At 41.8% G+C, this 25,079-nt stretch overlaps 1 protein-coding gene across 11 annotated transcripts in view; it reads right to left on the reverse strand.

The window, feature by feature from the left end:
• The window catches only part of LOC132893007 (ERC protein 2), a 684,550-nt gene that overhangs the window by 174,332 nt on the left and 485,139 nt on the right, over window positions 1–25,079 (reverse strand). For all 11 annotated transcript variants that reach the window (XM_060931692.1, XM_060931691.1, XM_060931690.1 and 8 more), the window contains one exon: window positions 13,922–14,069. In XM_060931692.1, the coding sequence (XP_060787675.1) occupies window positions 13,922–14,069 (148 nt within the window). The remainder of the gene's footprint in view (window positions 1–13,921; window positions 14,070–25,079) is intronic.

Raw genomic sequence — 25,079 nt, forward strand, 5'->3', positions numbered from 1 at the left:
ATATATATATATATATATATACACACATACACACACATATATATATATATATATATATATATATATATATATATATATACACACACACAAAATGGAATCATTTGCTGACAGCTCAGTCCCCCCCAGTTCAAAAATCCTATCTGCGCCCCTGCCTACTACTAAGAATAAAAGAGATGCATGAGAACAGGCGGGTGCTTTATTTTAGCTGTGTTTTTGTTTTCACCGAGAACTCATGTACACACTGAGTAACTTTAGTGGAGAAAAAAATGGTGCATGCAGCTTATCTTGTTTAACACACTCGAAAATAAACCAAGTTTGTACTGTGTGTGTGTGTGTGTGTGTGTGTGTGTGTGTGTGTGTGTGTGTCTGCCTGCAGGACAAAGCACTGTGTGCCACCATTTGCATGACATTCACTAGTCCCGCCCCGGCTGTTAGTGACCCGGGTGGTGCAATTCACATTGGAATTGACCCTTGTCTGACCAGAGTCCCACCCACCTTGAGAGGTGGGTCACAAAGCCGAGTCAGACAATGCGGGTTAACCCTTTCAAACACAAATCAATGTGGGTATAACCCGGGTTGGCCACTCAGTATGAAAGGAGTATTACGAGGAAGTCTGGCAAACCACTGCTAAGAAAACCATACTAACAAACTGGAAATCAAAGAATAACATCAATATCATACATTGCAAAAACCTAATTAATTACATAAAAATGGAAAAACTATCAGAAATGCTAGCAACTTACAGATGCAGTTGCGGAGCAGAATCCGTAGCAAACTGGTAAACAAATCCAAATCGTAATCCAAAGTGTAGTCAGAGGAAGCAAGGGTCATGTGAGGCACAGTCAGTGTGTCAGAGGCAGAGCAATGATCAAAGTAGGGAAAGCTTCCGTGTTATTCGTGACATAACCCTCTCCAAAGCGCTCACTCAGGGAGCACTTCTTTTTTTGGGACAACCTTGGCTTCATGATGCTGATTTTCCAGAGTGGCTGGCATGAAATTCTTGCTTGAGTAGTGGGTCCAAGATGCCCCTGGCTGGAACACAACTGCATTCCTCGGGGCCGTAACCAAGTCCACCAAGTACTTGATGTTAACCTGTTTGCAGCATGAACTGAGGATTTTGCACACCAAGTACATGGGTTCTCCCTCCAGGTTAAGAGGTGCTGGGGTGACATGCCTGAGGTGTCAGTTGTTAGGGGCCCTGAAATGGTTGGCTTTAGGCAGGAAACGTGAAAGGTAGGTGATAGGTGGCAGTGCTGAAGGAGTTCTAGCTTGTATGACACCTCACTGACTTTCTGGGGCATATTGAAGGGGCTAATGTACTTGGTGCTGAGTTTTTTGCAGACACTGGGGTCTCATTGTCAGCCATCAGCCATCAGAAACAACAATCTGACCAACTGATCAGCCATCAGAAACAACAATCTGACCAACACAGAGGCAGAACAACTTAGACTGAAGATATCAGCTGCTCTGTCCAGTGCAAAAGCACCCCCCTCCAACCTCACCAGCCAAGAAAGGAGGACTCTTACATTGCTTCAAAGAGACCGGGACATCACATCCTTCCTGCTGACAAAGGGAGATGCACAGTGGTGCTAAACACAGTGGACTACCACTCTTAGATGACCAGTCTCCTCAGCGACACAACCACCTATGAAACCTTAAGGCGGGACCCCACCAGTTGTTACAAAAAGAAAGTTGTTAGCTGCCTGCAATAACTAGAAAAGAACCAAGCCATCAACTGATCTCTGTACTACAGATTGTACCCTGGGGAAGCCATTCCTTTCATATACGGACTCCCCAAGATTCACAAGGAAGGAGCTCCACTCAGACCTATCATCAGCAGTATAAACTCTGTCACCTATAACATTGCCAAACACCTAGCCACTATCCTGGCTCCTCTTGTTGGGAATACACTACATCACATCAAAAACTCCCAAGATTTTGCTACCAAAGTTGCAGACCTCAAACTAGACTTAGATGAAACCATGGTTTCTTACAATGTCACTTCTCTTTTCACCTGCATTCCCACCACAGAAGCAGTTGAATCTGTTAGACAATGACTCCTTCAAGACAACACCTTACTGGATAGAACGAACCTCACCATGGACCAGATTTGCACCCTGCTTGACCTCTGCCTGACTACCACTTATTTCCAGTTTAATGAAAGTTTCTACAGTCTACAGACAGAAGCATGGATGCGCCATGGGCTCACTGGTGTCCCCTATTGTGGCCAATCTTTACATGGAGGAAGTGGAACATAAAGCTTTGACCACTTTTTCAGGAGTTGCTCCCAGCCAGTGGTTCAGATATGTGGATGACACCTGGGTAAAAATCAAAACCCATGAAGTGGAAGCCTTCTCTAAGCACATCAATGCAGTGGATATCAACATCAATTTCACTCGAGAGGACGTCAGTGGGAATAATCTAGCCTTCTTGGATTGTGATGTACACATTAGACAAGACAGAAGCCTTAGCATCAAGGTCTACCGGAAACCCCCACACACAGACCAGTACCTACTCTTCGACTCTCACCACCCACTGGAACACAAATTGGGGGTCATTAGGACCTTGCAACACAGGGCTCAGAACATCCCTACAACGGTAGAGGGAAAAGAGAAGGAGCAGAATCACATCAAGAAAGCACTTCAGAACTGTGGGTATCCCAACTGGTCTTTCTTCAAGAGCAGAAAAAGGAGCATAACGGACAAGGAGGATAACAGGAACAAATGCAAGAACATTGTCATTCCCTACATTTCTGGTCTATCTGAGAAACTCAGGAGGATCTTCTACAAACACAACATTCCGGTACATTTCAGACCCAGTAACACCCTGAAGCAGAAACTGGTCCACCCTAAGGACAGAATACCCAGACACAAACAGGACAACGTAGTGTATGCAATTCAGTGCAGTGAGGAATGCACGGACTCATATATTGGAGAAACTAAACAACCGCTCCACAGGCGTATGGCTCAACACAGGAGAGCCAGTTCCTCAGGCCAGGACTCTGCTGTCTACCTTCATCTTAACAACAAAGGACACTCATTTCAGGATTGGAACGTACGCATTTTAGCCAGAGAGGATCGTTGGTATGAGCGAGGAGTTAAAGAAGCCATTTTTGTCAACCTGGAACAGCCATCACTGAACAGAGGTGGGGGTCTAAGACATCAATTATCAGCCACCTACAATGCAGTCCTTGGCACACTTCCCAGACAACTGAATGCACACCAAAACCCAGCTGTTTTCAGTGACTCACAAGAGGACAGAGAGAATCAGCATTCCATTGATCACCTTAACAGGCGATCCATTGATCACCCTAATGACTCTTGAGGCTGTTCACATCCAGCCCCCAGTGACCCACACCAACAGGATGACTTAACAACACCGTAGATGAGCTTTTCATCCATGAGAGGATAAATACCTGATACTCCCTACTAGTCAGACAGAACTGAAGAAGCCTTTCGGATGAGAGGTGAAACGTCTTCAAGAATCTTCAAGCAAGTCCAGTTGCTCTCTTTTACCACCCACAGTTACTATGACCTGGATGACTGAGAATCTTCACAGACATATCCTCGGGAACGTACACAGGTGTCTAACCCCTCTGCTTGTCAGCAAAGTGCTTGTATCTCCTGGCCACCTGTTTAAGGCATTGATGGACAATCTTCCACACTTGCCTACTCCTTAGGAACCATTGCTGTTAGCTGGTATGTTAGTGGGGGAGTCACCTTAGGGAAAGGGTGGATGCTGCTATCCCAGCACATGCTGAAATGGTGTGAGCTGTGTGGCTGAATGTCCCAATTAATTCTGTACATACTCTATCCAGGGTAAGAATTGGACCCAATCCCTCTGGTTCTCCATCAAGAATACCCTCAAAAAGCACCCGATTTCTTGATTGGCCCTTTCTATCTGGCCATTGGACTGGGGGTGGTGGCCGGAGGTCAGGCTGATTCATACCCCTAGTTTGTCCATGAACTTGGACCACAGTTTAGATGTGAACTGGGGACCCCGGTCACTCACCATGTCCTCCGGGATGCCAAAGTAGCAGAAGACCTGTGAGAACATCAGTTCTGCTGTTATAAAGGCTGAGGGCAGGCTGGGCAGAGGGATGAGTGCAAGGGACTTGGGGAATCAATATATTATCACCATGATGGTCATGTGGTTCTGTGATTTGGACAGATTGGTGATGAAATCGATTGCTAGGTGGGACCAAGGTGTTGGGGTGTGGGAAGTGGCATCAGCTTACCTATTGGCAGTGCGCGGGGTACTTTGGCTTGGGCGCAAGCAGAGCAAGAGGCAATGAAATGATTGATGTCAGTGTACATGTTTTGCAACCAATATTTAGCCTTGAGCAGCTGGTAGGTGCGCTGGTTGCTGGGGTGCCCCGTGGCTGACGAGTAGCGAGCCCAGGTGATAAGTCAACCCCAGAGTCATGAGGGTACATATTTTTGGTCAGGAGGGCAGTCTTCCGACATGCGACCGAGTGGGGCCTGTGCTAGCTCCCTGTCAATGTCCCATGTGATGACACTGATGAAGAATTCAGGGTGTAGGACTGAGGTATTTCAGTCTATTTGCAGACTTGAGGTATTCCAGGTTCTTGTGATCTGTATATATTTTGAAAGGGTGTGTGGCTTCCTCGAGCCAGTGTCTCCACTCCTCCAATACCAGCTTAACAGGGAAGAGCTCCCAGTTTCTGATGTCATAATCTTGCTCTGCTGGTGTGAGCTTCCTGGGGAAGAATGCCACTGGGTGTAGTTTGGGTCTCTCCCCAAAGCATTGTGAGAGCACTGCCCCAACTCCTGACTCCAAGACATCAACCTCCATAATGAAGGGCTTGGTGGGGTCAGGGTGTTTAAGGATGGGGGCTGAGATGAAGGTGGACCTGAGTTGGGTGAATGCCTCCTCGGCCACCTGATTCCATTGGAGGCACTTGGGCCCCTTCTTCAGAAGGGATGTGAGGGGAGTGGCAATGGAGCTGAAGCCCCGGATGAAGTGCCAGTAAAAGTTTGTGAACTCTAGTAATCACTGGAGCTCCTTGACTGTGGTGGGGGTCAGCCATGTCATCACTGCTGATATCTTGTCCTTGTCCATGCTAACTCTCTCAGCACTTATGATATAGCCCAGGAATGTGAATTGTGGTACATGGGATTCACATTTTTCAGCGTTTATGTATAAATTATTTTCCATGAGCTGGCCAAGCACCACCTTCACATGCTTTACGTGGCTCTCCTCCTCAGGAGAGCAGATGAGAATGTCATCTATATAGACATAATGGCCCAGCATGTCCCTGAGCATGTCACTGATCAGACACTGGGCGCACAATATGGCATATATGGCATTACCCAATGTTCAAAGTCCCGTGGTAATGCTGAATGCCGTCTTCCACTCGTCCCACTCTTGGATCTGTACCAGGTTATAGATGCTTCTGAGGTCGAACTTAGTGAAGATCTGCACTGAGCACAACTGCTCCAGGGCCAATGGAACTAGAGGTAGGGGATAAGGGTATTTAACTGTGACTTGGTTAAAGCCTTGGTAATTGATGCATGGCCTGAGGCCTCCTCCTTTCTTTTCAACAAAAAATAATCCAGCAGATGCGAGTGATGTGGAAGGATGACTGTACTCCTGCTACAGTGCCTCTTGTATGTACTCCTCCATGGCTAGGGAGTTCAGAGATGGCTAGGGGATAAATGCAGCAGTGTGGAAGCATTGTGCTGGGAAAGAGGTTGATAGCACAATTGTAAGACCAGTGAGATGGTTGTCCACTGGCTTTCCCCTTACTGAAGACCACACTGTAGCATGGTGGGATGTGAACAGTGCTGATGGGATCAGGGCTCAACACTAAAGGGGAAGCTAGAATAAACTCAGGCAGGCAGAAGCAATGACGGAGGCCATTTTTTTTTTATTTCTTTGTGCTGCCAGGAGATATAAGGATTGTAGAACTGCAGTCAGGGAAAGCCTAGGATAATGGCCTAGTTTTGCATATGGGTGACAAAAAGGGAGAGTTTCCATGTGTAAAGCACTGACCTGAAGTTCCAGCGGCAAGGTGAGGATAGTGACAAACCCTCCCCCCCAGTGGGTCTGCCATCAATGGCCTTAATGCTCACAGGTTACAGGAGCTCTTGTGTGGGTATCTGGAGTTTCTGGTTGACCATACTGTTGATGAAGTTGCCGGTGGCCCCGGAGTCTATCAGGGCACAGAGAGAACATGGGATGACCTGCCTGATCCATCCTGATGCCCTACATCTGGCTGGAGTCTCATCACATTGCTCCTGTGGAGGATGGCCCCGTATGGACAGTTGAAATTTGCACTCGGAAGATGGCTCTGGACACTTACAGTTTTGCAATGATGGCTAAGGACTACAATTGACATGATAACCTTAGGACTGCAGTTGTGATGAACCATTTTGCACTCAAGTCTCCATCAAAGAACAGTTGATAACTTTAACAAAATAGACTTCATGCTAAAACTAAAATTAATTTCCTGGTTACACAGTTGTTCTTTGTGACAATATAGGACACAGTTATAGAAGCAAGTTCTTTATAATCATGCTATCTGTTATCACCAAAATAAGGATGGGTTCCCTTTTGAGTCTGGCTCCTCTAAAGGTTTCTTCCTTATGTCATCTAAGGGAGTTTTTCCTGGCCACTGCCACCACAGGCTTGCTAATCAGGGATAAATTAGGGATAAAATTAGTTCATGTTTAAAGTTTTTAATTTTCTGTAAAGCTGCTTTGTGACAGTCTGTTAAAAACACTATACAAATAAACTTGACTTGATTCTGTGCTTTTACAGCACATTTACTTTGAAAAACTGGTATGGTGGAGATGAAGTGGGACTTATAGGGATGTAGGAGTGCTGGTAGCTCCCTTGGTTCCAGCAGATGTCCCAGGGCCTCCAGGCCAAATGAGACAGTGCACTAACAGATGATTGGCTCCTCCACAACAGAAACGCAGGCCCTCCTGCCATCTTTGTTTGCACTCAGAGCAGTTCATGTGGATGCTGGAGATCTCCATGGTTGTAGGGATAGTGGAAGTCAGAGTGTTTGGGATGGAACTTTGTAGTGACGGCCTATTTCGGAGGAGACTGTCAAGCATGATGGCTAGGTCAATGAGGGAGTCCAAGATGTGTTGCTCATCCTGGCAGGCTAGTTTCATGACAAAGAGGGGGTCGAGTCCCTGATGAAAAGTGGCTTTCAGGGCTGACTCGTTCCACCCACTCCTGGCAGCAAGGGTACAGAACTCTAGTGCATATTCGGCGACTCTCCAATCCCCCTGCTGTGTTGTAAACAGCCGCTCATTGACTTTTATGCCCTCTGGCTGGTGGTTGAACACTCTCCTAAATAGTTCCACAAATCAATCATAAGAAGTTGTGGGCTCATGGCCCTTTTCCCACACAGCAGTCGCCCAAAGGAGCCCCTTCCCAGTGAGCAAGTTGATAAATGGAACAATTTTCTGTCTATGTAGTTAAGTACAGCAAGCACTGAAACAGGAAGCCTTTACACTGAGAAACCTCCCTGGAGAATTTGTTGGGTTGGGGCATGAGAGGAGCACTCGTGGTGGGCATAGGGCACGTTAGGAAAGCCTGTGACACCACAGTGGTGAGCTGTGAGATGCAGATATCCAGTTCACTTAGCATCTGCTAGTGTTCTCCTAAAAAGTGTCCATGCACTGAAAGAGCAGTTTGCTGTGTCTCCTCTGCTGCATCCATGATGGCAGCAAAGTATTGTCAGAAATGCAGGCAACTTATAGATGCAATTGTGCAGAAGGGTCCATAGCAAACTGGTAAACAAATCCAAATCATAATCCAAAGTGTAGACAGGGGAATCAAGGGTCATGCAAAGCGCAGTCAGTGTGTCAGAGGCAGAGTAAAGCTCAAAGTAGGGAAAAGCAGAAGCAAGGTCATAAACGGAGATAAGTAGAGCAGAATGTCAAAGGCTTAGTATGGTCAGGTATATAAACACTGAGTGATACTTCACGTTGGGGAGACAGAGGAAGAGTGCTTAAGTGGAATGTGGACAAAGTGCAGTACTAATTAGAATTTGGGAGAGGGAGGGCAGTGTGGTGCTTGCTGGGATTTGTAGTCTGCGGGCAGCAATATTTGAAGGCTGCTGCAAACTCAGAGGTTCTGCATTATTTGTGACACTCTCCGCTTCAATAAAAATATAACTACCAAATTTAACCACATTTAACTCAACATCTAAATACACCAGGGAATCACTGGCTGACAACACTGTCAGGAATCACTGTATTGGCTAACAATACTACCTGTCAGGACTGGTACAGTATATTTTCCAAAATGCAATTTAAAAAAAAATGTGATTTGTTAATTCACGTAAACCTTTATTTAACGAAATACAAAGAAAAGATTTTCAATATTTTACTGAACAACTTGATTGTATTTTGTAAATATAAATGAAGTTAAAATTTGATGCCTGCAACAAACTAAAAAAAAGTTGGAACAGAGGCATTATTACCATTGTAGAAGATCATCTTTCCTTTTAATAACACTTTGTGTGGGAACTGAGAATATTAATTGTTACTGTTTTTCAATTGGAATTTTTGTCCATTCATGCTTGATACAAGATGTCAGCTGCTCAACACTCTGTGGTCGCTATTGACTGATTCTCCTCTTCATGATGCCCCATACATTTTCAATAGGAGACAGATCTGGGCTGGCAGCAGGCCAGTCAAGCACATGCACTCTGTGTCTACAAAGCCATGATGTTGTAGCCCATGCAGAATGAGGCCTGACATTGTCCTGCTCAAATAAGCATGGACTTCCCAGGAAGAGACATTGCCTTGATAAATATGTCTCTCTAAAATCCCAAAATACCCCTCCACATCAATGGCACCTTCACACACATGCAACTCATCCATGCCATGGACACTGATGCACCCCCATACCATCACAGATGCTGGCTTTTGCACCTTTCTCTGTTAACAAACTGGATGGTCGTGTTCACCTTTGGCATGGAGAATTCAACATCTTGTTTTCCCCAAAACAAGTTGAAATGTGGACTCATATGACCACAACACACATTTCCACTGTCTTCCAGTCTATCTGAGAGGAGTTGAAGCCCAAAGAAATTGGCCGCATTTCTGCATAGAATTGATGAATGGCTTCCTCCTTGTGTAATACAGTTTTAGGTTGAATTTCTGGATGCAGCAGCAGATTGTGTTAAGTGACAACAGTTTTTCGAAGTACTCCTGAGCCCATGTTGCTATATTTGTCACTTTAGCTTGACAGTTTCTCAAGAAGTGCCGCTTAAGGGCTCGAAGGTCATGCACATTCAACAGTGGTTTCTGACCTTGCCCTTTAAGCACCTGAGAATCTCCAAATTCTCTGAATCTTTTCACAATATTATGTATTGTAGATTTTGAAAGACATACATTCTCTGCATTCTTGCATTGAGAAATGTTCTTTTTGGATTGATTAACAATTCTCTCATGAATTTTGGCACAAAACAGTGAGCCATGATCCATACTTGCTTGGAAAGACTGAGCCTTTGGTTCATGCTCCTTTTACAATATATCCAATAATGATACCCTTATCTGTTACCAATTAAAGGCCCGGTCCCACTGCACTTACGGATGCAAAGAGGATGTAAAACGTAAAAAAATCTTTGCCATTCGTTGGAAAACGCTATGCATCCGTTGTGTACTCATTGCATACGTGCTTCATACGCTCTATCCATCGAGCATCTGTCCACTGTGATTTCATCCGCGCAAAAAGTTTTGAGCTGCACAAAACTTTTAGAACGGATGAACTTTCCGCCGTGTACGATGTAAATCCGCGACATATACGAGCAACAAACGTTCTATGTCCGTTATCATCCGTTAAACGTCTGCTGTATCCTCTCTGCATCCTCTGGGCATCCTCGCAACTCACATCCGCTGCAGCTGAAAACGGAAAGAGGGAGGAAAGATAAGGTACATGAAACATCTATTCATTGTTAGTAGCATGGAAATAGAAAGGATGTAAGCGTATGCATCTCGTATATAAAGTATTCAAAACGGACAAAGCGTTTATATCTGAGATGTATCTCGTATATTTAGGATGTCTGGAGTATGTCTAGAGTATGTAGAAGGACACCTAGCGGACAATCGATATTTTGTATAAAAAGGGGGAGAAAATCATCTAGTAGTAGAGATGTATCGATGTAGCCGCCAGCACGTCTTTCCGCTTTATGCTGACGGCATGCGTGCTGCATCCCTTTATATCCGCGGAGCAGACGCAATTCATACCCCCCGCATGCGCAGTGAACGGTCTGCATCCGATATACATCCGCGCAACATCCCCTTTGTTTCCATTAGGCGTACGTGATGCATCCCCTTCATCCGCTATGCATCTGCTCTTTCTGCTATGCGTCCGCTTCTCAGTTATCACCGGTAACCCCTTCGGAGCTGTCATCCACTTCCATCCGCTTTCATCCGCTAGGCTTCCTATGAACATGCGTTTAACATCCCCGCTATATACTACCCACGTCTGTTCTTTTCCGTTCTGTTTTCGCAAATTTTCGCCAATTTTGTCCATTTCTGGAGCGGATGAAAACGGATAGAGCCACCCCCGAAATTTTGCTCGTCCGCTGTGTCCTTTTTGCATACGTTTTGTGTCCATCGGCCAGTGGGACCGGGCCTTAACCTGATTATTGTGGAATCTTCCAAAATACTGTTACTTGAATATCCAATAAATATTTCAGACTTATTTTGCCTCTGTCCCAACATTTGTTGAGTATGTTGCAGGCATCAATTTCTAAATTCATTTATATTTGCAAAATACAATTAAGTTAGTCAGAAAAACTATTGAAAATCTTTTTTTGTACTTTTGTCAGTTAAATAAAGTTTCATGTGAATTAACAAATAACATTTTTATTTTTATTGCATTTTGGAAAATATCCCAACTTTTCTGGAAATGGGGTTTGTACTACTCCACCCACCATCCTGATAAGTACCATATTCATGTCACCTCTACTGTCTTAGCTTAGCTATTGTTCTGTCAGAACCACTTTTATCAAGGAACATTGCTTACATTGCAATATTTGAAGCAGGTTGTATTTGGTGGGTGGCTCTGTTCTGGGACTTCCCTGCCCTTCCATGTGCATACATGGAAAGCCTAGAATCAAGATTTGGTGAATCAAGATTAATTCACCAAAACAGAAGGAATTTCTGGCATGTACAACCCCGATTCCAAAAAAGTTGGGACAAAGAACAAATTGTAAATAAAAATGGACTGCAATGACGTGGAAGTTTCAAAATTCCATATTTTATTCAGAATAGAACATAGATGACATATCAAATGTTTAAACTGAGAAAATGTATCATTTAAAGAGAAAAATTAGGTGATTTTAAATTTCATGACAACAACACATCTCAAAAAAGTTGGGACAAGGCCATGTTTACCACTGTCAGACATCCCCTTTTCTCTTTACAACAGTCTGTAAATGTCTGGGGACTGAGACAAGTTGCTCAAGTTTAGGGACAGGAATGTTAACCCATTCTTGTCTAATGTAGGATTCTAGTTGCTCAACTGTCTTAGGTCTTTTTTGTTGTATCTTCCGTTTTATGATGCGCCAAATGTTTTCTATGGGTGAAAGATCTGGACTGCAGGATGGCCAGTTCAGTACCCGGACCCTTCTTCTACACAGCCATGATGCTGTAATTGATGCAGTATGTGGTTTGGCATTGTCATGTTGGAAAATGCAAGGTCTTCCCTGAAAGAGACGTCATCTGGATGGGAGCATATGTTGCTCTAGAACCTGGATATACCTTTCAGCATTGATGGTGTCTTTCCAGATGTGTAAGCTGCCCATGCCACACGCACTAATGCAACCCCATACCATCAGAGATGCAGGCTTCTGAACTGAGTGCTGATAACAACTTGGGTCGTCCTTCTCTTCTTTAGTCCGAATGACACGGCATCCCTGATTTTCATAAAGAACTTCAAATTTTGATTCGTCTGACCACAGAACAGTTTTGCCACAGTCCATTTTAAATGAGCCTTGGCCCAGAGAAGACGTCTGCGCTTCTGGATGATGTTTAGATACGGCTTCTTCTTTGAACTATAGAGTTTTAGCTGGCAACGGCGGATGGCACGGTGAATTGTGTTCACAGATAATGTTCTCTGGAAATATTCCTGAGCCCATTTTGTGATTTCCAATACAGAAGCATGCCTGTATGTGATGCAGTGCCGTCTAAGAGCCCGAAGATCACGGGCAACCAGTATGGTTTTCCGGCCTTGACCCTTACGCACAGAGATTCTTCCAGATTCTCTGAATCTTTTGATGATATTATGCATTGTAGATGATGATATGTTCAAACTCTTTGCAATTTTACACTGTCGAACTCCTTTCTGATATTGCTCCACTATTTGTCGGCGCAGAATTAGGGGGATTGGTGATCCTCTTCCCATCTTTACTTCTGAGAGCCGCTGCCACTCCAAGATGCTCTTTTTATACCCAGTCATGTTAATGACCTATTGCCAATTGACCTAATGAGTTGCAATTTGGTCCTCCAGCTATCCCTTTTTTGTACCTTTAACTTTTCCAGCCTCTTATTGCCCCGTCCCAACTTTTTTGAGATGTGTTGTTGTCATGAAATTTCAAATGAACCAATATTTGGCATGAAATTTCAAAATGTCTCACTTTCGACATTTGATATGTTGTCTATGTTCTATTGTGAATACAATATCAGTTTGAGATTTGTAAATTATTGCATTCCATTTTTATTTACAATTTGTACTTTGTCCCAACTTTTTTGGAATCGGGGTTGTATGAGCTCACTGATGTCCATAGTGTCTCTGTAATTGATAGGGCAGAGAGAGTATGTCATTCCTCCCTCCCTGACAGTACAGTCAATTTTGCTCTCTTGGGCTCCCAGCCATGGATGGCTGTGGTATCATTGGGATTTGAACTGGGAATCTCTAGTTGGCGAAAGCTTTTCTGTTGTGCCAGTTCTACAAAATGTATGCATACACATTATTTATCTGGTTAACCTGTTTCTGCACTTTCACATTCTTCTGCTAGTAATGTTAAGATAATGATTGTAGGAAAAGTGTTTCTATTAAGCAGAAGAGTTTAGTTAACAGTCATAAAGTAACAAAGGAATATGATTTACTCTGTCCATAAGAACGTACGAACCACAAATTGAAAACGGTACAAAAACAACATACAGTGTAAGTAGTATGTACATAATTAAAAGTATATGTGAAATATAATACAAGAATTCTGTGAAATCACTCATTATTTTTAAGAAGCAGTTGACTTATTAGGTCAGACGGATGTTGATAATTTCCACCTAAAATTTTTGCATTGCATCTGCTTGCAGTTTCAGAGCCATGAGCAAACAGGCAAGGCATGTGTTCAACCTACAAATCTTTCCTCTTTTCCCAGAATTTTGCCTGAATCAGCCTTGTTAGCAATGGCCACTAGCAATGCCACTGATGTGGTCTGATGTGACCTAAATGATTGATTGCAACTTATTAAACCTATGTGAGTCAAGTAATCAACATACAGCTCATAGCCTAAACACTAAGGCTGACTTAATAACAATGGATTGTAATTAAACTGCTCACTAATCTGGAGAAGGCACTGTAAAACATCAGCCACCCATTTGGAAATGCTATAAAAGTACTGATGGCTATAAAAAGCTGAGAGTATGAGAGTGAGGATGATGGTTCATTGGTTTTCTGTGAATGGGTGAAATTATGTGTGATAGCACAAATAATCCAGATTCCATGTATTGACATTATCAGGTCAAAAGTGCATGTGAGCAATAGGACATGCCACAAGTTGCCATACATTGCAATTAATGCAGATACATAGAAATATGAAACATGAACATCTAGCAGTCAGGTATTATATTCATGCAAAATGTAAGTTCTTTGTTTTTGCAAGGAATTCATAGGATACATAATTGTTCTGATAGTTCTTTACCTGCTGCTTGAGCTGGTACATGAGCCTGTCCTTTTCTCTTTTCAAGGTCATCACCTCCTCTTGACTTGTCTTCTTTTTGGGAGCAGAAAGTTCTAGTAGGGCAATGTTAGCATCCTTTTCACTGATGGCTGCCAACAGGGCTTGTTGCCTGGTGGGAAATTGAGGATGATAAGGGTGGTTACGATCTACGGTAAGTCATTACATTAACAAAGACCAGATACAAACACACAATACAGTAAGTTGTGCACACAAGTACACACACAGCCGCACAGCAGGGGAGAGTATCCAGCCAGCAGGTGCGCTAAGATAGTTAGCATACCGAGGAACCACATTATCCACAACCCCCTGCTCCCTTCCCGTCATCACAGGGATTTTTGTCTAATGGCTGAGTGTTTGCCTGAGGTCAGACAGTGGATTGTCACCAATCTCCGCTTTGTCATTATACCTTGCAGACTAACTCATCTGTTTTGCTTTGATACACACATACATACACACCTACGTTTTATGTTTCGGAAATGAGCTTAAGACTAGAGTAATCATGACTCAGATACAATGACTACAATGGGAACTAAGAGACAGGCTGGGCTGCATGTTTCTCAAACATCATTACACAGAGCTCTTTGTTATATTATACAGTATCATAATATTACACTGATAAATCATTTTTGGAAAGAAAAAAATATATTCACAGTGGATGGGAAACAAATCTTAAGTCTCAATATTCACTGTTAGTCATGTCCACATTTTAAGGTGCATTTGAATAAATTACATGTTCCTGTACATTACAGATAAGAGATATATTCAAATAAAGTATTTAGTGATCAAAATTCCCTATTCATATATAAAACAGAATTGGGTGTAGTCTATACCAGAATGTTTTTGCTTGGTTGTTTGTTAAAAAAAAAAAAATCACTATGCCCTGGAAGTCCTGGAAAACAGTGGAAAAGAAAAAAAAAGAACTGCTTGGGAAAATAAGTCTTATTTATTTGTTTGTTTAATCATATGCTTATCAACTCCTGAACCAGATGTCTTGTGGAACCTTCTGGCAAGCTTTATAGCTTCTCTTAAATGTGACTAAGCAAGCTAACTATGTTTCTAAACAACAGTGCAGTTCCCAAAATCAATAATTTTTTTTTTTGGTTTTGTTTTACAGTTGATATGTAATGATATTTTATGACCTTTACTTTAGTTTTTTGGAGTTTGTTACATTCCAGAATGATCAAAAATGATTATTGAACACAATCAGAATCTTCTATAAAGCTAGACGCCCTCTGAGTGCTTCCAGGGTCAATTAAACAGCATTTCATTATAATGCCAGTAGGATTTTCCCAGAAGATTTTCTTTTAACATGAAGGATGATCATTTAAGAAGGATGGGAAACACTCATAATAAACGCATGAGTTAATATTTTTTAAATTAAGTAATAATTATTTTTGGAGAGCCCAGCAGAGACATGCTGCCCTGTGCACAGTGCTCAGTCTTCATGGGTTACATGGTGTAGTGGCTCTATAAATAAAAGCATTTCTATCATCTCATCTCATTATCTCTAGCTGCTTTATTCTGTTCTACAGGGTCGCAGGCAAGCTGGAGCCTATCCCAGCTGACTACAGGCGAAAGGCGGGGTACACCCTGGACAAGTCGCCAGGTCATCACAGGGCCGACACATACCGTAGACACAGACAACCATTCACACTCACATTCACACCTACGGTCAATTTAGAGTCACCAGTTAACCTAACCAGCATGTTTTTGGACTGTGGGGGAAACCGGAGCACCCGGAGGAAACCCACGCGGCCACGGGGAGAACATGCAAACTCCGCACAGAAAGGCCCTCGCCGGCCACGGGGCTCGAACCCGGATCTTCTTGCTGTGAGGCGACAGCGCTAACCACTACACCACCGTGCTGCCCGCATTTCTATCATGTGTACAGCAATATGATTTTATTTTGGAGCTTAGTAAGGCAGTGTCTGGGTAGTGCTACGAGAGCAAACCTCTGACCAAACAACCAACCAACCAAACAAACAAACAAACAACAAACCCCCCCCCCCCCCCAAAAAAAAATGAATAGTACATCTCTAATTAATATAAGGTAAACAAACATTATCTTTTAGTCTGTGAGCAGGCTTGAATGGTTCCAAGCATAATGTCTACATATTGCATTGGAACTCAGAAATATTTGCATATAGATACTGGAAATCAGAAATATGTAACACTGTTAATTTGTTTTCCACAACAAGATTGAAAAAAAGAACAAATCGGCATCTACCTTTTCCTATGTTCAAATATATTTTCAAAGTTTTTGTGCAGTTTTTGAGTTGTGGTTAAGGTAAGAATTTTTGGAAATAAATAACACTGTTTCACTATGGGCTTTTTGTGTGTGTATAAGTTCTACGGACAACAAAAAGCCTGCAAAAATACTAGCACTAGACAAGTAAGTCTACTGATCTATGGTATTGACATTTGATCATGGCAACAGGTTTTGAAGGACTCTGGTAACCAGTTTTTATCATTGGTGTGTGTGTGTGCGTGCGTGCTAGGGGACAATTTTTTTTTCATCATTTAAATAAATTCTAACAATAACTGTGAAAATCACCAGCACTTTATAAGCTCTGCAACTTTATTGTACACCTATTTAAGCAATACATCTGGATTCTTCCTTTCTCTCTGACTAATGGACTCGAGAATGGCAGAGTGCTGACATGAATTTCTAAACCCTAACTGCTCAGTTAATCAAATTGCCCCCAAACATTGAACAAGAGTATCCATTCGTCTCCCAACACCTCTGATGTTATTCCTCCTATGCTTTGCTAAAAGCAACTCACCTTCTCCTCTTATTAGAATCACACACACAGTCTCTGATTCACACCCCCAGAAAAATGGTAGGAGCCGTTTTGGCATGTGCTGTGACAGGGCCTTACAAAAAAGACACCACAAGAGAAAATGAGCACAGTGTAACTGCTCCCCCGAGCTGGATTATGCTATGCTCATACTGTTACGCTGTTAACGTATACCAGAGACGTGGTTTTTGCCAGCAGAGGCCTGGGTTAGAAAAAGGGGCTTGTATACATTACTGTATCATGGAGAAGTCTAAATACAGGTGACTGGTGATCCAAGGCTTTTTTCTATCTGCTCTTAGGCTGTGTATATGGGCATGGAATGTAGTCCTATAAGTCTTATATTCATAAACAATGTCATTGTGAGAGTCAGCAAATGGCATGCTGCCATGACAACACAGGATATTGAACATATTGAACAAAAGGAGATAAGACACTGAGCAGTTTGGTCTACAAGAGGCAAATGAGGTAGAATCTTAAAATCAGTCTTATTGTCTAAACAAAAGGAAACTTGGCAGTTGCCTTCATCGACTCAGATACTGAAACAACAACAACAACAACAAAAGGTGTAGAATAAGAAAAATTATAAACTGCAGCTTAGCTCAATATCCTTAGAGGTCCATCTGTCAAGAGAGAGTTTACATTATTTTAAGCACCATCAGAGGGAAGAATGAGGCCCCTGTACTGCCATATGATTTGGTGACTTTGGTGCGACAGGTCATTGAATGCCATGAAATTCACAGAAAAGGTCAAATTATTTATTCCCTTAAAATCATCAGTGCCAGTTTTTGTAATTTAACATCGATGTTACACAATTTATATTATTTCAAAAACTAAAAAGTAAATTTCACAGTAAATCACTGGCAGCCAGATGCCAGTAGAGTATTGTAACTTTACAGTGCTAAATTTATTTAAAATTATTTTACAGTGCTAAATACATTTTCACTATACAGTTACTATACATTCCAGGTCCTGTGCTATATTTTTAACAGCCTGTTACTGTATTGAATTAAAATGTATTTTAAGTTCCACATTTGAAATAATATTAGCACAAAAACAACCTATCATGGTCTGCTGTATTGCTGCTTACACCCATTTTCAAATAAATTTGAAGAAAATCAGACAGACAGACAGACAGACAGACAGATAGATAGATAGATTTTAAATAACTGCTTTATCCTAGTCCGACTTGCAGTGCATCCAGAGCTTATTATGGGAACACTGGGTACAAGGCAGGAACACACACTGGATGGAACACCAGTCCTGGTTTATTCATTATGCCAAGTGTGGTTAGCATTATTGCCTTGCCAGACCTGTGTAAATCATCACTGAGAAACCTGGTCTACTACATGTGTTAGGGATGCTCTTGGGGCCTGCTCCCAAATAGACTCTGCAAAGGAGAACACAAGTTTCAGAATCACAAAGCTAGCATGGCCAAACATACTGTCCATGCAGCAGCTTTCGGTCACTGCAAACCAGATCCACGTTCCAACACCAAAAAAGACCCCTTTGACCTTGTGTGGAGGTGGCTAAGCACCTCAAATTCACCGTGTGGAATTGGTCTTGAAGGGCAGGAGCTGGCAGTGGAGTGAGAAATGAATGAATAATACTATTGTAAATTAATTATTATTACTATTGAACTATAAATTACTAAATTGTCTTGTGCCACAGTGCCTGAGTGAACCTCTGGTCTTTTATCATCTGTAGTGTTTACTTCAAATCAATAGGTGCAGGCTCTTTGTTGGTACCTCGAATAGTGAAGGCTACAGTGGGGGCAAAGCTTTCTCTTTCAAATTTCTACAGTTATGGAACAGCCCTCCAGTTAATGTTTGGGACTCAGACACAGCCTCAGTGTTTATGTCGAGGTTGACAAAGTATTTGTTTAGTCAAGTCTTTTGTTAATAGGTTTTTTTTCATAGGTAAAGGGGGATCATGAGCATAGAGTATTTTGGTAATCTGGGATGACTGAATGCTGTCACCCCCCCACTCTCATGCATTCATTCAAGTCAAGTCAAGTTTATGTGTATAGCACTTTTAACAACAGACATTGTCGAAAAGCAGCTTTACAGAAAATTATAGACTTTAAACATGAGCTAATTTTATCCCTAATTTATCCCCAATGAGCAAACCTGATTCAGGTTTGTTGATGAAGTGGCTGTCTGCTTTATGTCCCAGTCCCTTCTTGCATTCTGCACACAATGTACATTTTATTTAACCATTACATGACAAGAGCATTGCGGCAGCGGGGGTGTGGTCAAGCGTCGGTCTGTGACCGGAGAGCGGAGTCAGGGAAGGTAAGTGGCAGAATCACTGCACCTGAGGTTAATTAATGTGTTTGTGTGTCTTCCCCAGTGACCGCGCCCTATTTAAGGAGAGAGAGCGAGAGCAGAGGGAGCTTTCTCCCCAACCAGACGACTGGAGTGTGTGCATGCGTGTGTGGCTGAGAGAGTGAAATTGACACTGAAAAGTGAAAATAAAAGAGTTTTGTGAACTCAGTTCTGGCCTGCTGTCCCTCTGTGCTCCACCGACCCATACGAACTGCTACAGTGGTGCCGAAACCCGGGAGTTGGAGCGCAGAAGCAGGACAGCCCCATGGAGTCCTCCCCTTTCGCCAACCTGGTCCACGCCCTCGCCACGGCCCAGCAAAGCCAGCACCAGGCACTAGTCGTCCTCTGGAAGGAGCAGGAACAGCGGTTCGAGGCCCTGGTGTTGGCTCAGCAGGAAGAGCGACAGGCGTTCCGGCACCTCCTCGCGTCGGCGGGGTCCACCAACTCCACCGCCGTAGGCCCGTCCCCCCTCACCCTAACGAAGATGGGTGAAATCTGACTCCTTCTGCTGTCTGGACTTTCCTGATCCATAGTTCTGCTTGCCTTACTTCTGCCTCTTATCACCTGAAAAAATCACTCACTGCTCCTGTGGATGGCCCCAGATGGTCAGCCTAAATATCACCATGAGATTACTGTGAAAGTGAACCATAGTCCACAACAGTCCAAAAATCAAACCTCAGATTTTTGCATTGCTCTGATGCCAAAAAATTACCTGCTGAGATGGAAATTAACTTTGCAGAATTTCAGAGCTACAGGTGATATACTGGGTATGTTATTTGTGGTGAGAAAACCGCATATAGTGTATTTCTAAAATTGATCCACTTTCTTACAGTCCACAAGAGGAAGGTATACAAAGTGAAAAACTGTTCAAATATACCAGTGCATCTAAAAAAAAATTAGAATATCATGAAAAAGTTATTTTTTCATAATTTAATTCATCATAATTTTCAATTTAATTCAAAAAGGTAAACTTTCATATATTCTATATTCATTACACATAAAGTGAAATATTTCAAGACTTTTCTGTTTTTAATTTTGATTATTATGGCTTATAGCTCATGAAAATCAGAAACCAGTATCTCAAATTATTACAACCCCAATTCCACAAAAAGTTGGGATGCTGTATAAACTGAAAATAAAAACAGAATATGATATTTTGCAAATCATGGAAACCCTATATTTCATTGAAAATAGTACAAAGACAACATATCAAATGTTGAAACTGAGAAATTTTATTGTTTTTTGAAAAATATATGCTCATTTTGAATTTGATGTCAGCAACACGTTTCAAAAAAGTTGGGACACAGGCACGTTTACCACTGTGTTGCATCACTTCTACTTTTAACAACACTCTTTAAATGTTTGGGAACTGAGGAGATCAATTGCTGTAGTTTTGAAAGAGAAATGTTGTCCCATTCTTGTCTGCTATAGAATTTCAGTTTTCAACAGTTTGGGGTCTCCTTTGTCATATTTTGCACTTCATAATGCACCAAATGTTTTAAATGGGAGACAGGTCTGGACTACAGGCAAGCCAGTTTAGCACCCGGACTCTTTTACTATGGAGCCATACAATTTTAATATGTGCAGAAAGCAGTTTGACATTGTCTTGCTGAAAGAAGGAAGGCCTTCCCTGAAAAAGATTTTGTCTGGAAGGCAGCATATTGCTCTGAATTGTGTATATATCATTCAGCATTAATGATGCCTTCCCAGATGTACAGGCTACCCATGTCATGTGCACTAGTGCATCCTCATACCATCACAGATGCTGGCTTTTGAACTGTGCACTGATAACAAGCCGGATGGTCCCGCTCCTCTTTAACCTGGAGGACATGGAGCCCATGATTTCTAAAAATAATTTCTACTTTTGATTCATCAGTATTTTTTTCTTTACTGTTTGGAATAAAGCAATCAATCAATCAAACCTTGGGACAATTTCCCACTTCGCTTCAGTCCATCGTAAAATAGCTCAGGCCCAGAGAAGGTGGCGGTGTTTCTGGATACTGTTTATATATGTTTTTAGCTTGCATTTGTGGATGCAGTAATAAGCTGTTTTCACAGATGATGGTTTTCTGAAGTGTTGCTGAGACCACACAGTGATTTCCACTACAGACATGTGTCTGTTTTTAATGAAGTGTCACCTGAGGGCCTGAAAATCACAGGCATCCAATGTCAGTTTTCAGCTTTGTCTCTTGCATACAGAGATTTCTCCAGATTCTTTGAATCTTTTAATGATATTATGTACCACAGATGATGTGATCCCCAAATTCTTTGAAATTTTACACTGAGGAATGTTATCCTTAAATTGTTGCACTGTTTGCCCAGGCAGTCGTTCACAGTGCAGTGAAACCCTCCCCATCTTTATTTCTGAGAGACTCAGCCTCTGTGGGATGCTCTTTTATACACAATCATGTTACAGACCTGTTGCCAATTAACCAAATTAATATTTTTTTTAGCATTAGACAACTTTTTCAGTCTTATGTTGCCCCGTCCCAATTTTTCTCAAACATGTTGCTGACCTCAAATTCAAAATGAGCATATATTTTTCAAAAAGCAATACAATTTCTCAGTTTCAACATTTGATATGTTGTCTTTGTACTATTTTTCAACAAAATATAGGGTTTTCATGATTTGCAAATCTTCACATTCTGTTTTTATTTATGTTTTACACAGTGTTCCAACTTTGAATTGAGGTTGTAGAATATTATCAAAGATCAATCAAAAAAGGATTGACAATACAGACACGTTCAACTTCTGAAAAGTGTGTTCATTTATACACTCAATACTTGGTTGGGGCTCTTTTACCACAAATTACTGCATAAATGTGGCACGGGATGGAAGTGATTAGTTTGAAGTTCCGGTTGCTTTAATAGTGGCCGTCAGCTACTTTGTATTTTTGAGTTGGGTGTTTCTCATCTTCCTTTTGACAATACCCCATGGATTCTCTATGTGCTTTATTGGTCAGGCGAGTTGGCTAACCAATCAAGCACAGTAATATCATGGTCAGCCAACCATTTGATAGTAGTTTTGGCACTGTGGGCAGGTGCTAAGTCCTGCTGGAAAAGGAAATCAGCATCTCCATAAGGCTTGTTAGCAGGTGGAAGCATGAAGTGCTCCAGAATCTCCTGGTAGATGGCTTTGTTGACTTTGGACTTGATAAAACCCAGTGGACCAACACCTGCAGATGGCATGGTACCCTGAATCATCACAGACTGCGGAAGTTTCACACTGGACTTCAAACACCTTGGATTCTGTGTGTCTCCACTCTTCCTCCAGTCTCTAGGACCTTGATTTCCAAATGAAATGCAAAGTTTACTTTCATATGAAAAGAGGACTTTGGACCACTGAGCAACAGTCCAGTTCTTTCTCTTCTTAGCCCAGGTAAAACACTTTTGACATTGTCTCTGGTTCAGGAGTGGCTTGATATTAGAAATGCGACAGTTGTAGCCACGTTCCTGAAGATGTCTGTGTGTGGTGGTTCTTGATGCACTGACACCAGTCTCAGTCCACTCCTTTTGAAGCTCTCCCAAGTTCTTGAATTAACTTTTCTTGACATTCATCTCAAGGCCGCGGTCATCCCTGTTGCTTGTGCACCTTTTCCAGCCAGCCTTTTCAGCAATGACTTTCTGTGGCTTACCAACACCTGCAGATGGCATGGCACCCCGAATCATCACAGACTGCAGAAACTGGACTTCTGGAGGGTGTCAATGATCAACTTCTGGACAACTGTCAAGTCAGCAGTTTTCCCAATGATTGCCGCTGCATGTACTGAACTAGACAGAGAGAGATACATGGTATTTATGCTGTTTTACTCAAACTCAAAATGAAATATTCTAATAATTTGAGATATTGGATTTCTGATTTTCAGGAGCTACAAATCAAAGTCATAAAAATTTTAAAAGAATCTTGAGATATTTCACTTTACATGTAATGAAAATAGAATACATCAAAAAGCTTACCTTTTTGAATTATATGACAAAAAAATGAACTTTTTCACAATATTCTAATTTTTTTGAGATGCCCTAGTATGTGATTTTAAGTATTTTCAAGTAATGTGTAGTGGTGTTTGTACATGGTGGTAAGTGTAATAACAATTGAAGTGGTGACAATCCTTGTGGTTTTCCACAGAGGACACTTTTTGATGGACACACATTTCAACCATCTGTGAAGCTCTGCTGAAAATGTGTCTTGCATCTGTTTCAAATCATGTTTTTTTTTACTGTGCAACAACAGAGTATTCTGATTCAAAAGAGAAAATAAAAAAAAAAATCATTTTACGACCTCATCACTGTTTTCCAGAGAGGACATTGTTGATGGACAAAAGGATGCTGTTGGAGGCACTTAGTTTCAAAAATAAATAAAATTAAATTAATAACTTCCACTTGTTTTTTCTATTGTGAATGAAAGCATACATCCCAAAGTAAAACCTAGTTAGTGCTCAAAAAATGTGATTTTGAATTTAACCAGTAAAAGCTAAGTGTAATAATTAAAGTAGAATTAAATGAAATGACCACGACATCAAAACTGAGCCTGCTTTTGACTCTTACAAACATATTAATAAGAGCTTATAAAAAACATCAGTGTTCTAGGTAGGGCTGGTGTGTCTCTGGAAAATAAGGTATAAGAAGCTCCAACACACAATATATAAAATTATATATGTCACCAATACTCTGTTTTTAACATGGAACCAACTTTAACCTGTACAAAATGTTACCAACAAAACTAGAACTGTTATTGATACAAGATAGTCAGTCATAAAATGTGTTTGTTTGTTAACCTCTGAACATGCAGTATTGAAAACATGGAGATCAGGACTCAGAATCAGTCAGTACAATGAATGGACACTGTTGAGTGTTGACTCATTTCTGGTTCTGGACAGTAACTACACAGGAGTCATTTAAAACAAGTCCCTGTCTCAAGTCCTCTAGAACCAGCCTCAGTCCAACACAGTTATGGATGCTGTTAAAAGTGGTAAATGTATCCCATAGAGGTGCTATTCAGGTGATTATTCATTGATAATTACTAGATCAGCCAGCAAAAACAGTGCAAAATATTGTGTGCTTTTCAACGCTGTTTCTATGCATTCTGTAAACAGAGCATCTGGTACAAAAAAGTCCCATGGTGCAACACACACACACACAATATATATATATATATATATATATATATATATATATATATATATATATATATATATATATATATCCATCCATTATCTGCACCCACTTATCCTTTACAGGGTCGCAGGCAAGCTGGAGCCTATCCAAGCTGACTATGGGCGAGAGGCAGGGTACACCCTGGACAAGTCTCCAGGTCATGGCAGGGCTGACACATATGCCGCTTTTCCACTACAAATGCGGCTGAGCCGTGCCGTGCCGAGTCGAGCTGAGTCGAGCTGAGCGGGGCTGTTGGAGTTGCATTTCGACTACAACCGCGCTGAACCGTGCTGGCTGGAAGTGGGTGGACACATTGGGTGGAGTTAACGAAAGTGGGTGGACGTCACATGATGTCGTTAAGCAGCGCAAACAGTGACATCAGTGACAGTGGCGGAACAAGTCAGAGCCGGGCCGGGGGCGGGGCAAATGACCGGGCCCTTTATTAAAGCTTATCATAACATCATTTTAGGCTACAAAATGTTCGCAACTGCGGTGTTTACCAATTTCAACACTACCGGGTGCAACTATGTTATTTAGTACATCAAGTCCTTCAAACGAACATGTAACTCAGAAACAAAAAACATTAGGATACTGTACATGGCTCATAATAAAACATCAATAGCCTATACTGCGCACATTATTTGAAGGGCATACGAATGAGCGCTCAGAGTGGTGACAGGAAGAGTCAGAAATAAAAGGAGGGCGGTGCAAACCTCACTGAATGCACTGTGTTTACCAATTTCAACACTACGGGGTGCAACTATGTTATTTTGTACATTAAGTCCTTCAAACGAACATGTAACTCAGAAACAAAAAAACATTAGGCGACATACTGTACATGGCT

This window comes from Neoarius graeffei, chromosome 10, assembly GCF_027579695.1.
Source record: "Neoarius graeffei isolate fNeoGra1 chromosome 10, fNeoGra1.pri, whole genome shotgun sequence".
Lineage (NCBI taxonomy): Eukaryota > Metazoa > Chordata > Actinopteri > Siluriformes > Ariidae > Neoarius > Neoarius graeffei.